Source organism: Nilaparvata lugens, chromosome 11, assembly GCF_014356525.2.
Source record: "Nilaparvata lugens isolate BPH chromosome 11, ASM1435652v1, whole genome shotgun sequence".
Classification (NCBI taxonomy): domain Eukaryota; kingdom Metazoa; phylum Arthropoda; class Insecta; order Hemiptera; family Delphacidae; genus Nilaparvata; species Nilaparvata lugens.
The window spans coordinates 43,170,921-43,187,000 of NC_052514.1; the positions used below are offsets into that span (position 1 = coordinate 43,170,921).

Sequence of the window (16,080 nt, forward strand, 5' to 3'; positions counted from 1 at the left end):
TATGTTCACTTCAATTTCAACACCAAATCTTCAATCTGAAACTATGAATCAGAATAAAACAAAGAGTTTCAAATTTAGATAAATTGATAATGAAACTTCCGTTAAAACAAAAACCAAACTTCAAATATTGAAGTTTCTCAATGAACTTCTAAAACTCACGGTTTTGAACTTTTAAAATGAATTGTTTTAAGCTTTTAAAATGAACTGTAATAAACTTTTAAAATAAAGATGGAAATAAATTAGAAGTTGCATTTGTTCAAATTCTAATATTAATGAATACTGTAATTATCAGTAAACGAAAATCCCAATTAAATGCTGTAAATCACCCCGAAGACTTCAGCGACTGCAAATATTGACAACAGGGTGATTTGTGGCATTTAATTGGGATTTTCGTTCAATACTAAAAATTTTTTAAATATACTTCAACATTCTGGCTCAAAATTTTGCAAAATTACTCAAAAATTTCCAATCTGTAGAGATTTGAGTGAAATATTTTTGTTTTTAATCAGTTTTTAAATATCAAAATTCAAAATTTTTAGTTTAGTCTTTAGTTTTGAAGTGGAAATTGGACTTTTTGAAGTGAAAGTGAAATCTTAACCTTATTCTTTTTGACACTTCTTGTATTTGTAAAAAATTGGGAGAAGACAGTTTTGGTCTATGCCTGTTGTCTTCTCCCAATCATATTAATTATAATTATGATCTGCAATGACAATGGAATAAATAAATAAATAAACATTCTAAAACACCTTCATGGAATTCCTAAATGAAGCACTTCTTAAACTATCCCTTGTCCCTTCTGAACTAGAGTCTAAACCCTACATAAATGATAGCATAAGAAGATATGTCATGGTATAGGGCGTTTATGTTCCAAATTTCACTGTTAACTCAGGCTGATAGTCCTAGTATTTCTTCGTGAAGCTGATAGTCACCTGATTCAGTCCTATTCTTACATTCTAACCGGTCAAAACAGTAATGATAGAGACAGTAAACGTATGTATGGAGTACTGCAACATATGGAAGTGAGGCGTGGACAATGGGGGTGAGAGAGGAAAGAAGATTGGCTGCATTCGAGGCATGGTGCTACAGAAGAATGATGAAGATCAGTTGGAGAGATATGATTACAAATGAGCAAGTTTTTGAAAGAGTGGGAGAGAACCGGAACTTCTTGAAGTGGATCAAGCAAAGAAGAGCACAGCTGATTGGCCACATCATCAGACATGACACTCTACTGACAAGGATAATGGAGGGAATGGTTGAGGGAAGGAATATGAGAGGAAGACCTAGGCTGGAGTATATGAAACAATTGCTACGGGATATGAGATGTGGATCATACTACGAGCTGAAGCGGAAAGCGGACGACAGAAAAGCATGGAGAGCTGCTGCCAACCAGCCCTACGGCTGTTAACCCCAAGAGAGAGCGAGACAGTAGTCCACAGAAATTGTCTTGAAATTTGGAACATGAATGTCCTTTACCATGGGATATCTTCTCGGCTGCTCAGTGAAGAATGGCGGAGTGTGACAGAGAGGATAGCTGAGACCTGAGATTCTTGAAATAATGCATAAATCTAAATCTCGAAATGTATCCTTCCTTTCATCTTCCACCCTGCAATTCGCCGAGACGAGACACTCAAGTAAAGAATATTCCATAAACAGCTTTAAGTACTCCAAATCTATATATAAGCGAAATGGCACTGATTCATTCACTCACTTACTCACTTATTCCTTCATAATCAACAGAACTAAAAATTTACTGGACCAAATACTTTCAAATTTGGCATAAATATGTTCGGTTGACCATTTAGAGCCCCCCTGTGAGTTGGGGGAGCTTTGAGTCTAACATCGTACTCAAGAATGTGTTGAAAACCAGAATTCACCCCACAGTATCCCTGCTTGTCGTAGGAGGCGACTAAAAGGGACCCCAGAAGTTGAATTGCCTTCAAACCCACGGGATCTGCCCCATCAGGGCAGTTTCGGAGGGGCAAAAAGAAAAACCAAAGAGACCAGAAATGGGTGAAACTCCAGGCACAAATGTAGGTCAAGAAGCTAAGTCGAGGGTGATCGGGTGCCATAGAGGCAATTTGGCGACCCCTTCTTCAGCTGAAGGACCTACAAAGAACCTACTTTCAGGAGTGGAACTCACATAGGTCACGAGTTTGTGGGTGGAGAGGCCAAGACTCACCACTGATCAAAGAAGGGCGGTCATTCAGGCAAAACTTTTTGGGAGAGGTGAGGCTTTTGATCCTGCGGAGTTTGGTTGGGGGGGGGGGAAAGAAAAACAACCAGGAGACCAGAGATGGGTGAAACTCCGGGCACAAAAATGTGGGTCAAGCGACTGAGTCAAGCGTGGCCAGGCGCCCTAGAGGCAACTTGAACATCCCTTCCTCAGCGGATGGACCTTCAAAGAAGGCCAGGAGTGAAACTCATGTAGGTCACGAGGACTAATCAGTCTGGGAACACAATAAGCCTCGGTTGACGTGTGGGGTTGAAATGTGGGTCAAGAGGCTGAGTCGAGGGTGGCCGGGCACCGGGCGCCCTAGAGGCTCTTTGGCGTCGCCTCTCTCAGCGGAAGGATCTTCAAAAAGGCCAGGAGTGGAACTCACATAGGTCACGTGTTTTTGGATGGAGAGACCAAACCTCGCCACTGCTCAAAGAAGGGTGGCCATTTAGGCAAAACTTCTTGGTAGTGGTGGGGCTTTTGACCCTGCGAAGTTCCGGAGGGGCAAAAAGAAAAACCCAAGAGACCAGAGATGGGTGATTTCCGGGCACAAAAATGTGGGTCAAGCGGTTGTGTCAAGGGTGGCCAGGCGCCCTAGAGGCGCTGAACTTGAACATCCCTTCCTCAGCGGATGGACCTTCAAAGAAGGCCAGGAGTGGAACTCATGTAGGTCACGAGGACTAATCAGTCTGGGAACACAATAAGCCTCGGTTGACGTGTGGGGTTCTTTTAACCTTTGGATCCTTGAATCCGTCCCTTCAATAATAATAGTAATAATAATAATAATAATAATAATATAATAATAATAATAATAATAATGAAAATAATAATAATGGCCATGTAGAAGCGCACTAAGAACGGATTTGATAATATAATACAATGATACATTCAAAATCTGCGTTTTCTCAGCTTTTTCAAAAACTAATTAGCAAAAAATGTTCAAACTTGGTACTGATGTATAAAAGTGTTGTATAACATTAGAGGGTCTCGGAATAACGCCCAATTTCAGCGGTATTGAGCATTTTCCATCGTTTACAACGTTTTCTCAAGAACTCAATGTAAGATCATGTTCAGATTTGGTACAGAAGTTCAGCAATGAACAAGAAATTTTGTCTTCAGAGGAATTATGAATTATGCTAAATATACGCCCATTATGGGCGGTTTTACTGCGTTTTCCTTGCGTTCCCTAGCGTTATTGTGCATTATCTCACATTTTCGAAGAGTTAATTGAGAGAGAATGTTAAAACTTGGTACAGAAGTTCAGCTAGGGTCTAGAAATTTTGTTTTGAGGGGACAAAATTACGCCAAAGATTAAACCTAATAATACCTGAAAATCTGGTCCACTGATAAAGTTCTCAAATTTGTAACCTGTCGTTAAGGTGGGAATCTACCAAAGTTAGTAGACAGAAGGTTGGTCACTCATCTATAGTATTTTAGTTGAAATGCAATTGGAGTGGGGGAACTGCAGCCGTGACGTAGGCTGTAGTACAGAGTAGGCAGAATATCGCATTCTTGAAAATCATACGGTGGCCTATAGTCAAATTATATAACACAAACATTTTTTGACATGCAAGCTTTCTGTTTCTGCTTTACAATAATTATCAAAACATTTGAATAATACAAACATTCTGCAATATACTACAAGGAAAAAAACCCACCTCCTAACCTTCCCTTTCAAACCCTAAGGTTCTTTATCTTCTAGGTCGTGTTTATATTTTGTAGTTTGGCTATACATCAGCTTGTGAATTTCGGGGATGAGATATTTTGATTCTTGTAGAACATGTGCTCGATACCAGCATGTGTTCAGTGCATTTATATGAATGAAATTCATTGGATTTATCGGGATCGGTTTTTGTTTTATTGAAATGCATTGGTTATCAAGTTTTTATGGGTTAATAAGAAATTATAATAGTATAACGTTGTCTATCAACGCTTTTCCAGCTTATTAACTTTTTCGTGTCACGTGTTTAGATTCTTGGAAAACTTTCAACTTCATTTTATTCATACAAGTTCAACTAACTTGATATTTTAAACAACATCATTAGAATCGGTGATTAATTCGCTATAAGTATGGAGAATTTTTAAGTTCTAGGTCAATCTTGAGGGGATTAAACGACGATGTATTTGAAGATACAGTGAATAAACTGTATGCTCAGTGTGGTTACTCTATCACATTTTTACTACATATGACGTCACGCTGGCATTCCCCCCACCACTTCGAATCTTACACCTGTGAGTGATCAACATTCTGTCTACTAACGTTGGGAATCTACCACCAGAAAGTTAATGTTGAAGTAGTTTTAAATGTGCCGTAATTATAATTTCAAATATTTTTGAGAGAGGCATTTTGTGTTGTAAAATGCAATCTCCCTGTGTCCAGGAAACATAGAAACAATTATTCATTTCTTTGTCAAAATTACGTGGATAATCTTCATCAGAGTTGAAAATTTCCAGCGAAAAAATGAGTTTGGTCTCGAGCCCGCAATCTTTCATTCAGGAGTCACGCGTGCTACCAATTACTCTACGGATTCACTTAGAAATAGTTATTTGTGCAACTAGTGCGCAAAGTGACAGTTTGCTGCATCAGAAGAAACGTTTACGCCCGAGCCGTAGGCGATGGCGGAATGGTTTCTTGAGTGCAGCAGAGGAACTTTGCTCACATATTTCACATTAAGTTTTTCCTACAGTTACCATTGAATATGAAAAGTGGGTAATTATGAGTAAAATTGCCTGAAATGCATCAAATGTTTTTCTGTGTAATTTTATTATTGATAAAAACCTTAATTTATTGTCAAATTGAATAAAAAAGTTGTCCTTGGTTATAATATATATTGTAATAATTTGCGCGTTGTGCTTGGTTGCACCTCTGCTCACTATAGCAGCCACAGCAGTCACTGTTACCAACTTCATTTCGATTTTGCTGCACTGGTGCTCCATATAACCTACTAAGTATTTTGCGTTGCCATGTTGCAAATCTGGAGTGCAGAAAAATTTTTCCCGCACTAGAGCAGAAAAGTGATTCTTTGCATTCTGTAATCAGTGCAGCAATGGCCACTTTTCATTGTAACTGTAGGAAATAGTTATTTGTATATCTAGAGTGAAAAGTACGACTTTTTCTCCCTGAGGGAAAAGTTTGAAGCCCGAGGCGAAGCCGAGGGCAACAATTTTCCTGAGGGAGAAAAAGTATTTTTCACTCGTGATGTACACAACATTTTTCCTCCATCTACATTTTTTATAGAAACTGCAAATAAAATCATTTTAATAACTTACGTATTGGTGACAATGTTTCCTAATAACATAACCTAAAATCTAAAACCTAAACAGCGGCCGTCTGCCGTCTGATTGGCACTGCCGATTGCGCTATCTAGCAAAAGTTGTCACAATTATATCAGCTGGGTGTCTACCAAAAATGGCTGACTCCAGATCACGCGGTTCAGATTTGAATTGCAGATCAAAAATATATTTGTTGGCTGGTATTTTGAATAGAATAAGATATTTTAAAAATTGTATAAATTTTATTGTCTACTAATATTAAGAAGTAATATCATACAAACATATATTTCATGAGTTGATCAAATTTCTGGTTGTGGTATTGAATTCAGTTGACTCAATGACAGACACCTCTTTATGCTTTCTCATCTGAGCTTAGACCTTCTAACCTATTATAATGTAAGTTTTTAAAATAGAGATGCTTCCCATGTTATTTAAATGGAGTCACTTTTACTCCCTAGGGAGTTTTTCTGTTTTTTACTACCGAGAGCGAAAAAGTGTCACTTTAGTATTATGTTTCAGGGAGTAAAGTAAGTACTTTAGCCAGTAGGTGGAGGAAAAAGTTATTTTTGGTTGAGCATGAACGTTGAATCACAAATTGAATAGATCTTTCATTTAATTAAAATTGATTGGATAATGGAGATGGAAATAGGATTATAACCAAAATCGGTGAATTAAGAATCTTCATAGAAAAGTTTAAGCTAATCAGTTCGGTAGTTCATTCATGATGATGCGTTAAACATGAGTATTTCGTATACAGTACATGTTTAAGCTCATTCCTCTCCAATTTACTCATTGATATCTCAATTAATAAGATGAATTTATCACATAACTAGCCGTCAGGCTCGTTTCGCTCGCCATATCCGTCTAGCCAGGGGGCTCCGCCCCTGGACCCCCGACTGGATCGTCCAAGAATGAGATCAGCAGGCTCGCTTCGCTCGCCTGCATTTTTCATTTGAGCATTTTTATCATATGTTAGAACAATCCAGTCGGGGGTCCAGACTAAACGGATATGGCGAGCGAAGCGAGCCTGACGGCTAGTAATATAATATATTCCCAGGTTTGAAGTAGCAATGCCCAATCAATTTTTCCGCGATAAATGCATTTAAATCTTCAACTTGGTGCCAACCTAACAAAGTCAACTCAACTTAATGCCAACCTGACAAAATTATTAATTTAGTTGCCAGTTAACAACTGTTTCGAAGAGGTACTCTCTCTAGATTATAGTTCTATAGTAACATATGATATGGACATTTCAATTATAATTAAGAGACTGGGAGAAGAAGAATATACATGCTAAAAGACGAACTTTAAACCCTTAAAAACAACCCTTAGAGTTGAAATATTGCCAAAAGATTTCTTAGTGCGCCTCTAAAGGGCCAACTGAACATACCTACCAAATTTGAACGTTTTTGGTCTGGTAGATTTTTAGTTATGCGAGTGAGTGAGTGAGTGAGTCAGTCAGTCAGTCAGTGAGTGAGTGCCATTTCGCTTTTATATATATAGATCACCTTCACATCAACACAGAATGCCGATTGCACAAAAGCCAGTTGAATTTTAATTGTGATGAAATTCACGATTACCAATCAGAGAAGCCTTTTATAAAAAAAAACTGTCTCTGATGGGTTTTCGTGAAATTAATCACGATTAAAATTTAAACGATTTCTGTGCAACTGCGTTGCGCAGGACAGGATGTTTTGAAAATTTACCGACCTTGCATTCCCAGACTAGAGTTTTTTTGTTTGAAGCAGCTGGAAAGCGGCAGAGAGACTACTTTCATCTTGTTTTCTTTGAGTTCATAGCTGATTGAAAAGGGATCTGATGTCGTCATATTCAATAAGTCTATTTCTGTAGCTGTCATACGAGCGCATCTGGAAAGATAAGATAATACTAGTAGTTCTGTGAACAGTAGACCTCACGCAATATTCTCATCCACAAGTACCTGATTGAAACTATAGACCTTACTAGCCGTCAGGCTCGCTTCGCTCGCCATATCCGTCTAGCCAGGGGGTTCTGCCCCCTGGACCCCCGACTGGATTGTCCAAGAATGAGATTAGCAGGCTCGCTTCGCTCGCCTGCATTTTTATCATGTTAGGACAATCCAGTCGGGGGTCCAGACTAAACATCTGGCTAAACGGATATGGCGAGCGAAGCGAGTCTGACGGCTGGTAATATAATATTCCCCAGGATTGAAGTAGCAGTGCCCAATCAATGTTTCCTCGATAAATGCATTTGAATCTTCAACTTGGTGCCAACCTAACAAAGTCAACTCAACTTAATGCCAACCTGACAAAATTATTAATTTAGTTGCCAGTTAACAACTGTTTCGAAGAGGTACTCTATCTAGATTATAGTTCCTATAGTAACATATGATATGGAAATTTCAATTATAATTAAGAGATTGAGAGAAGAAGAATATACATGCTAAAAGACGAACTTTAAACCCTTAAAAACAACCCTTAGAGTTAAAATATTGCCAAAAGATTTCTTAGTGCGCCTCTAAAGGGTCAACTGAACATACCTACCAAATTTGAACGTTTTTGGTCCGGTAGATTTTAAGTTATGCGAGTGAGTGAGTGAGTGAGTGAGTGAGTGCCATTTCGCTTTTATATATATAGATGGAAATACAGCAATAGACTGGCTCCTCCACACATCTGTGTAATCACTTGTCAGCTGATTTACGATGAATAATATTCTATAGTCTGACTTTTACTCTAAATCGACGTATGAAGGAGGCTCCTTTTTCCTTTTATATTATCCTTGAAATGCAAAATTTCCAAAACCCTTATATATACGTCGACGCGCAATTAAAAAAGGAACATACCTGTTAAATTTCATAAAAATCTATTTCCGCGTTTCGCCGTGAATGCACAAAACATATAAACATTCAAACATTAAGAGAAATGCCAAACCGTCGACTTGAATTATAGACCTCACTTCGTTCGGTCAATTATTATTCATACACAATGCCCAATGCCTCAGCCTAAGACCGTAGATTCCACATGCAATTTGCAACAAAGTAAAGTGTTCTTATATCGGCCTTAGTTTTGAGACACATCAATTTTTTGATAGTTTTGAAAAACGTCAATAACTAGAAAACTATCAGACAGAATCAAATTCTAAGGTTATGATTGCAAAGATGAAAGGAATTCCTAATATGATTCATATAGTTTGTTTCTTCATTTCAGGCAATTTTACCCATAATTACCCACTTTTCATATTCAATGGTAACTGTAGGAAAAACTTAATGTGAAATACGTGCGCAAAGTTCCTCTGCTGCACTCAAGAAACCATTCCGCATTCAAGAAACATTATGATAATTTGGAATTTTTTATAAAAGTTTAAACTATATAAAGTTTGACTTCGAACTTGACAATAGTTATTTGTGCAACTAGTGCGCAAAGTGTCAGTTTGCTGCACCGAAAGAAACGTTTACGCCCGAGCCGTAGGCGAGGGCGGAATGGTTTCTTGAGTGCAGCAGAGGAACTTTGCGCACGTATTTCACATCAAGTTTTTCCTACAGTTACCATTGAATATGAAAAGTGGGTAATTATGGGTAAAATTGCCTGAAATCTATCAAATGTTTTTCTGTGTAATTTTACTATTGATAAAAACCTTAATCCTAAAATCCTAAAGTCCTCGTTGTCCTTGGTTATAATATATAATGAATAATAATTAGCGCGTTGTGCTTGGTTGCACCTCTGCTCACTATAGCAGCCACAGCAGTCACTGTTACCAACTTCATTTTGATTTTGCTGCACTGTTGCTCCATATAACCTACTAAGTATTTTGCGTTGCCATGTTGCAAATCTGGAGTGCAGAAAAATTTTTCCCGCACTAGAGCGGAAAAGTGATTCTTTGCGTTCTGTAATCAGTGCAGCAATGGCCACTTTTAAACGTAACTGTAGGAAAATGTATTTTTTCAACTTCGAGCGCTGCTTATAAGACGTGAAACAAAGGAACAAATTATATGATTTTTTATTTTACTGGAAATTTCTTCCTCTTTCCGACCATATCCTCAGAATTCGATTTCGACTGAAAATCTCCCAGTCATTGAGGTTTTTCGAAAAAATCCAAAAATCTATATAAATCTCAAAACTAGGGTCGATATAAGAAAAATTTACTGAACATTTTTTGTTGCAAATTTCATGTTGAATTCCAGTGTTACCTTTTCGTATGGTGAGGTCTACGTTATAATAGCAGTATTATTTGATCAACATTGGTGTTGGTATCCTTGCTTATCATTCAACAAAGTAGATAGTGCTATCCTTTTCAACCTCCACAAAGTTTGCAGATTTTTTTAAACAATTTGGAAATACAATTAATAAGAAAATATTGGATCTCAATTATGCAAATGTAATTCAAAAACATTGAAATGTTTATTTTATTGATGAATAAAATATAACGGATTAACTTTTACAAGAATGAACAGTTAATAAAACATCAAATATAACGGTATAAGTCATATCCTATAGAAGGCAATGGCAAGGCAGAGAATCTACAACGCTGTTGTTCTTATCTTAGTCTACTGCCATTTTAACGTGGACCTCAATAGAGAAATCCATGCAATCTATAGCAATTCATGGAGCTTGATGGAAGAAAAAAAAAAGAAGAAGAAGAAGAAGAAGAAGAAGAAGACAGAAGAAGAAGAAGAAGAAGAAGAAGAAGAAGAAGACAGAAGACAGAAGACAGAAGACAGAAGACAGAAGACAGAAGACAGAAGACAGAAGACAGAAGACAGAAGACAGAAGACAGAAGACAGAAGAAGAAGACAGAAGACAGAAGACAGAGAAGACAGAAGACAGAAGAAGACAGAAGACAGAAGAAGAAGACAGAGACAGAAGACAGACAGAAGACAGAAGACAGAAGACAGAGACAGAAGACAGACAGAAGACAGAAGACAGAAGAAGAAGACAGAAGACAGAAGACAGAAGACAGAGAAGACAGAAGAAGACAGAAGACAGAAGACAGAAGACAGCAGACAGAAGACAGAAGACAGAAGACAGAAGACAGATGACAGAAGACAGAAGACAAGACAGAAGACAGACAGAAGACAGAAGACAGAAGACAGAAGACAGAAGACAAGAAGACAGAAGACAGAAGACAGAAGACAGAAGACAGAAGAAGAAGACAGAAGACAGAAGACAGAAGACAGAAGACAGAAGACAGAAGACAGAAGACAGAAGACAGAAGACAGAAGACAGAAGACAGAAGACAGAAGACAGAAGACAGAAGACAGAAGAAGACAGAAGAAGAAAACAGAAGACAGAAGAAGACAGAAGACAGAAGACAGAAGACAGAAGAAGAAGAAGAAGAAGAAGAAGAAGAAGAAGAAGAAGAAGAAGAAGAAGAAGAAGAAGAAGAAGAAGAAGAAGAAGAAGAGAAGAAGAAGAAGAAGAAGAAGAAGAAGAAGAAGAAGAAGAAGAAGAAGAAGAAGAAGAAGAAGAAGAAGAAGAAGAAGTAGAAGGAGAATCCAGCTTAACCATTTCAAAATTGAAAAGTTCTCTATTCAAATAGAAATTTTATTTAATAAAAACCACATAAAAGCTTTCAAAAGATCAATCAGAATATTGTTTTCCAATTACTAATTTGCGTTCCCTGTAGGGTACCCAGATTGTATTTACCTGAAATTTGCTTGTAAGTTATTGAGCGGCAAGACTTCAGGCTTGGTGTCATCAACTTCTAGTATATAACCTTGAGGACTGACAAATGTTTTCAAAACGTACGGTTCTGGCGCTTTGTGCAGAGAATAAAATGTATCTTTCTTTGCAACGTTTTTCAGTCTGGAAAATAACAATAAATTAATCTAATTAGAACTATACTCGTCAATAATCCATTATTTAAAAGGCCCGGTTACACAAAGGCCTGTTAAATTTTAATTGGAATTAGCCTAAATGCCATGGGAACAAATAATAACAAAAGAAGCCTTCTTTCCAAAAAAGGCTTCTTCAATTGATTCTTGTGGTATTTAATCTACTTTATAATAAAATAAATAAAATAATATTCTTTGAATATTTTAAAGAATATTCTAAAGAGTATGATATTCTCTTGTCTAGCAGACTCAGGTCGCGTCATGTCGCGTCTCAATTTGCAACGTGATCAAGGCCGTTAAAATAACGTGTCTGTAGCGACAGAGCGACTAGGGTCGTTGCTTAGAGGGAGACCATATTAGGCGCTTTTTCAGGCGTATTCAGAGTCGGCAGGGCAGGAAGCTCTCCGATAGGATTACTGGGTTGGGAAAACGCCTAGTATGGTCTCACCATTGAGAATTGGACCAGTTGCTTAGAAGCCAGTTGAGTTTTAATACTGATCAAAATTAATGTCTCATGAACCAATCTTTAAAGGTTTTTTTAAAAAAGGCTACTCTGATAAGCTTTTGTGGTATTTAATCAGGATTAAATTTCAACAGGCTTTTGTGCAACTCAACCTTAACCCTTCTACTACCAACGTTTTTCACATACACGAAATATCAAGTGGGGTAACTGGGTTACCCCAACAAGATTTCTGTTTTATATAATTATTCCATATTTTCTCTCATCAATTCATAGATCAAATGCATTACAAAAGCTAATAAAAATTGTTATCTTCTGTTGAAAAATATGTTTTCAATCAAAAACTGACAGGAAATCAAATTTGAGCATTCTATCATATTGTTGTAGGTGAAATATTGTCAAATAATTAAATTATGTTTATAGAGGAGCAAATTTTCTTAATTTAGATTTCAAGTGATCATTTTCAGGTTCAGTAAAATAATAAAAATTGAACATTAAATTGATATCTCATGTATTCCGATGATGGATGAAATTTACCAAACAAATTTATGACATGAAATACCAAGTGGGGTAATAGAGTTACCCCCATGACAAATCTGCTAATAATTTCAAAAATAAAAGAAATGAAATGATTTTATGAGATAAAATAGCTAAAGTGATATGTTTTTAACAAGTACTCAACGTTTCAATGGAATACATCAACATTATCTAAAACAAAATAGACAAAATGTGGGTTGGGTTAGTCCAATTACCCCCCTTTGTTAGTAGAAGGTTGTACTTTATTCATTCAAAAATTGTATGTAGGCTATTCTTATATTTTGATTTCAATTAGAGATTAGGCTCCTTAAATGTGAAAAATGTTTGATTATAACAGTTTGATTAAAAGTCTGTTAAATGTGAATGAGTAGATTAAACTATGTATTATCACCTTTCAGCTTTTATTGAAAACTTATAATTAACATCATCGTCCCCATTCTCATCTTCAAGCTGCAGCTCACCATCTGAAAAAATTAAGGATTAAAAAAATCTAAAATAATTGATAAACTCTTAATAGGATAGGAATTGAGAAATAACATTGAATCAATAAATACTGTGTTTAATAGAGAAGATCATGAAATATTTGAAACATTGAATGGACAATATATTTTTATATATTGATTACTTTTATCTAGGTTTTCTAGCTTCATCAGCCTGACACCAGGGGGGCTTGCTCTTATGGGTTGGACTGTGTGGCCAAAATGTGGGAAAATATTACATTCGATTTGAAGTTAAGTTGATCATTTAATAAGTTGGATTTGTCATAGTGGAGGTGTTTAAAAATTTCGTATTGTTCTAGTGTGTTGAGTCTTTGGCTTTTTTGAAGAATATGTAGGATTTCGATATCTGTTTGTATGTTTTTGTGGTTGTTTCCTGTGGCTATTAAATGTTCTGCATAATTATGTAGATTCTGAATTTGAATTTACTGCTTTTATGTGCTCATTGTATCTTATTTTGAAGCTACGGCCGGTCTGTCCAATATAGAATTTTGGGCATGTATTACATTTTAGTTTATAAATTACTGTCTTTTCAAATTGTGAGCTGTTTTTTTATCGTGTTTTTAGTTGGGTTTTCAAGTTGTTGTTGGTTCTAGATGCTGTTTTGTAGCCTGATTATTTGAATATGTTTGCTATGGATTGTGATCAAAAGCAGTAAATTCAAATTCAGAATCTACATATGCAGAACATTTAATAGCCACAGGACACAACCACAAAAACATACAAACAGATATCGAAATCCTACATATTCTTCAAAAAAGCCAGAGACTCAACACACTAGAACAATACGAAATTTTTAAACACCTCCACTATGAGAAATCCAACTTATTAAATGATCAACTTAACTTCAAATCGAATGTAATATTTTCCCACATTTTGGCCACACAGTCCAACCCATAAGAGCAAGCGCCCCTGGTGTCAGGCTGATGAAGCTCCTCTTTAGGAGTGAAATGCATTCCTCGATACTCCAACAAAAGTAAGTGTTTTTTTTTCAAATATTTACAAGTAACACAGTGTCAGAACTTCAACAAAGTTATTATATAGTGTTTCGTCATGAAAAGCAACTTCAAGAAGAATATTAGATAGAGAGGAGAAATTTCGATCTTACCATATCTGAATATTCTATCGGAGTTCTGTTCAACGTATTTTATTTCGACAATCTCCATACAACCGGTAGTCCGAAAAGTGTATTGCCCGACTAGAAACGTGAATCCCTCGGGATGTAAAATGTCTTTAATATCGTTGCAATGCTTTGGTTTTGTTGTGAAATGATTCAGTACTCTGCGAAATAGTTTACTTCCAGCCTGTAAAACAAACATTAAAATGCAGAGCAAATAAATATCCTTGAGACGGAAGAGGCTTCTTTGCCGATTTTGTTTTAATTCTTGAATGTCTATGATTGTGGAATGATTGAATACTCTACGAAATAGTCAACTTTCTGCCTGTTGAACAAAATTATCGAATTTTAAAGAAAATAGTTGTAGAGCAGCATGTAGAACAGATAAATCGCTGCGACGGGAGAAACCATTTCGACAATTTTTCTCGAAAACATTAATTTTTGAATGTGTATGGTTGTGAAACGATTCAATAGTGTACAAAATAGTATATTTTTAGCTTGTAGAACGAAGCTATCAAATTGTAAAGTAAATAATTGAAGAGCAAATCAATAACCCTGAGATGGAAGAACCATTTTTTTCATTTTTTTAGAAACATTCTTGGATGCTCTGTTCAATTTCAATCCAATATTCAAATTCAAATTCATTTATCCTTTATGATAATTATAAGTTCAAAATTAAAAGTATGAAATACATTAGGTGTTATAATAAGTAATTATCTATATATATAAAAGCGAAATGGCACTCACTCACTGACTGACTGACTGACTCAATTACTCACTCACTCACTCACTCACTCGCATAACTAAAAATCTACCGGACCAAAAACGTTCAAATTTGGTAGGTATGTTCAGTTGGCCCTTTAGAGGCGCACTAAGAAATCTTTTGGCAATATTTTAACTCTAAGGGTTGTTTTTAAGGGTTTAAAGTTCGTCTTTTAGCATGTATATTCTTCTTCTCCCAATCTCTTAATTATAATTTGAAATTTCCATATCATTTGTTACTATAGAACTATAATCTAGATAGAGTACCTTTTCGAAACAGTTGCTAACTGGCAACTAAATTAATAATTTTGTCAGGTTAGCATTAAGTTGAGTTGACTTTGTTAGGTTGGCACCAAGTTGAAGATTTAAATGCATTTATCGCGGAAAAATTAATTGGGCACTGCTACTTCAATCCTGGGAATAGTATATTTCTAGCCGTCAGGCTCGCTTCGCTCACCATATCCGTTTAGCCAGACGTTTAGTCTGGACCCCAGACTGGATTGTCCTAACATATGATAAAAATGCTCAAATGAAAAATGCAGGTGAGCGAAGCGAGCCTGCTGAGCTCATTCTTGGACGATCCAGTCGGGGGTCCAGGGGGCGGAGCCCCCTGGCTAGACGGATATGGCGAGCGAAGCGAGCCTGACGGCTAGTATAACATATAAGGAGGGTCCCTGCAAGGTAGAAAAACCTGTGAGCAAAGGCCGAGTGTTGAAAATGTTAATACGGTATACATTTTCAGCAAGAAAAGATTCTTAGATTAAAACTATACTAGAAGATCTCCATAGTATAACAATGTAAAACTTGAACATTTAATATAATGATGTGGTAGTAAGAAAGAAGATATGAAGTTGTGCAGAAGAAGAAAAATCTTGATATAAAAACATGAAGATACAGTTAATGGGAATAGAAAAAGATAGATGCTGAGTTCAGTTAATAAGAGACATAACAGAGTTTAGATCGGTGCGGATCCATTTTTATAAGTTTTTTGATATTCCCAACCGGCCTGGATGTGATGACATTTTGTGAAATACTATTAAAAATTCTATATATATATATTGTTTTCTACAAATGAGTAGATCAGTTCCGGGACATTCTACTCTTCGCTTCGTATATTGTATGGATTTGGGTGGGTGGTAAATGATTCTGAATTCTCATTATGAATAGGAGCTCTTAAAAGGCTGTGCGAAGGCTAAAAATAAACTTCCTACTGGTGATATTTTTCAAAGTTTTTTGATTTGTATACTATCAAGCTATCAAAATCGAAAAGTTTTATCATGAAAAAATTTTTTCGGATCATTACTTTTTGAGATATGAGTGCCCAAAGTTAAAATTTTTGGGACAGAACATTTCAAATTCGGTAAGAGATAAATCCATGAGCTTTAGAGGATTGATTCTTCATGGTATTGT

At 36.3% G+C, this 16,080-nt stretch overlaps 1 protein-coding gene across 2 annotated transcripts in view; it reads right to left on the reverse strand.

Moving 5' to 3' along the window:
* The window catches only part of LOC111058448, an 81,248-nt gene that overhangs the window by 23,493 nt on the left and 41,675 nt on the right, over positions 1 to 16,080 (reverse strand). For both annotated transcript variants that reach the window (XM_039438474.1, XM_039438473.1), the window contains exons 13-16: positions 13,900 to 14,095; positions 12,686 to 12,758; positions 11,110 to 11,268; positions 7,199 to 7,356 (exon numbers count right to left, since the gene is read on the reverse strand). In XM_039438474.1, coding sequence (XP_039294408.1) covers positions 7,199 to 7,356; positions 11,110 to 11,268; positions 12,686 to 12,758; positions 13,900 to 14,095 — 586 coding nt within the window. The remainder of the gene's footprint in view (positions 1 to 7,198; positions 7,357 to 11,109; positions 11,269 to 12,685; positions 12,759 to 13,899; positions 14,096 to 16,080) is intronic.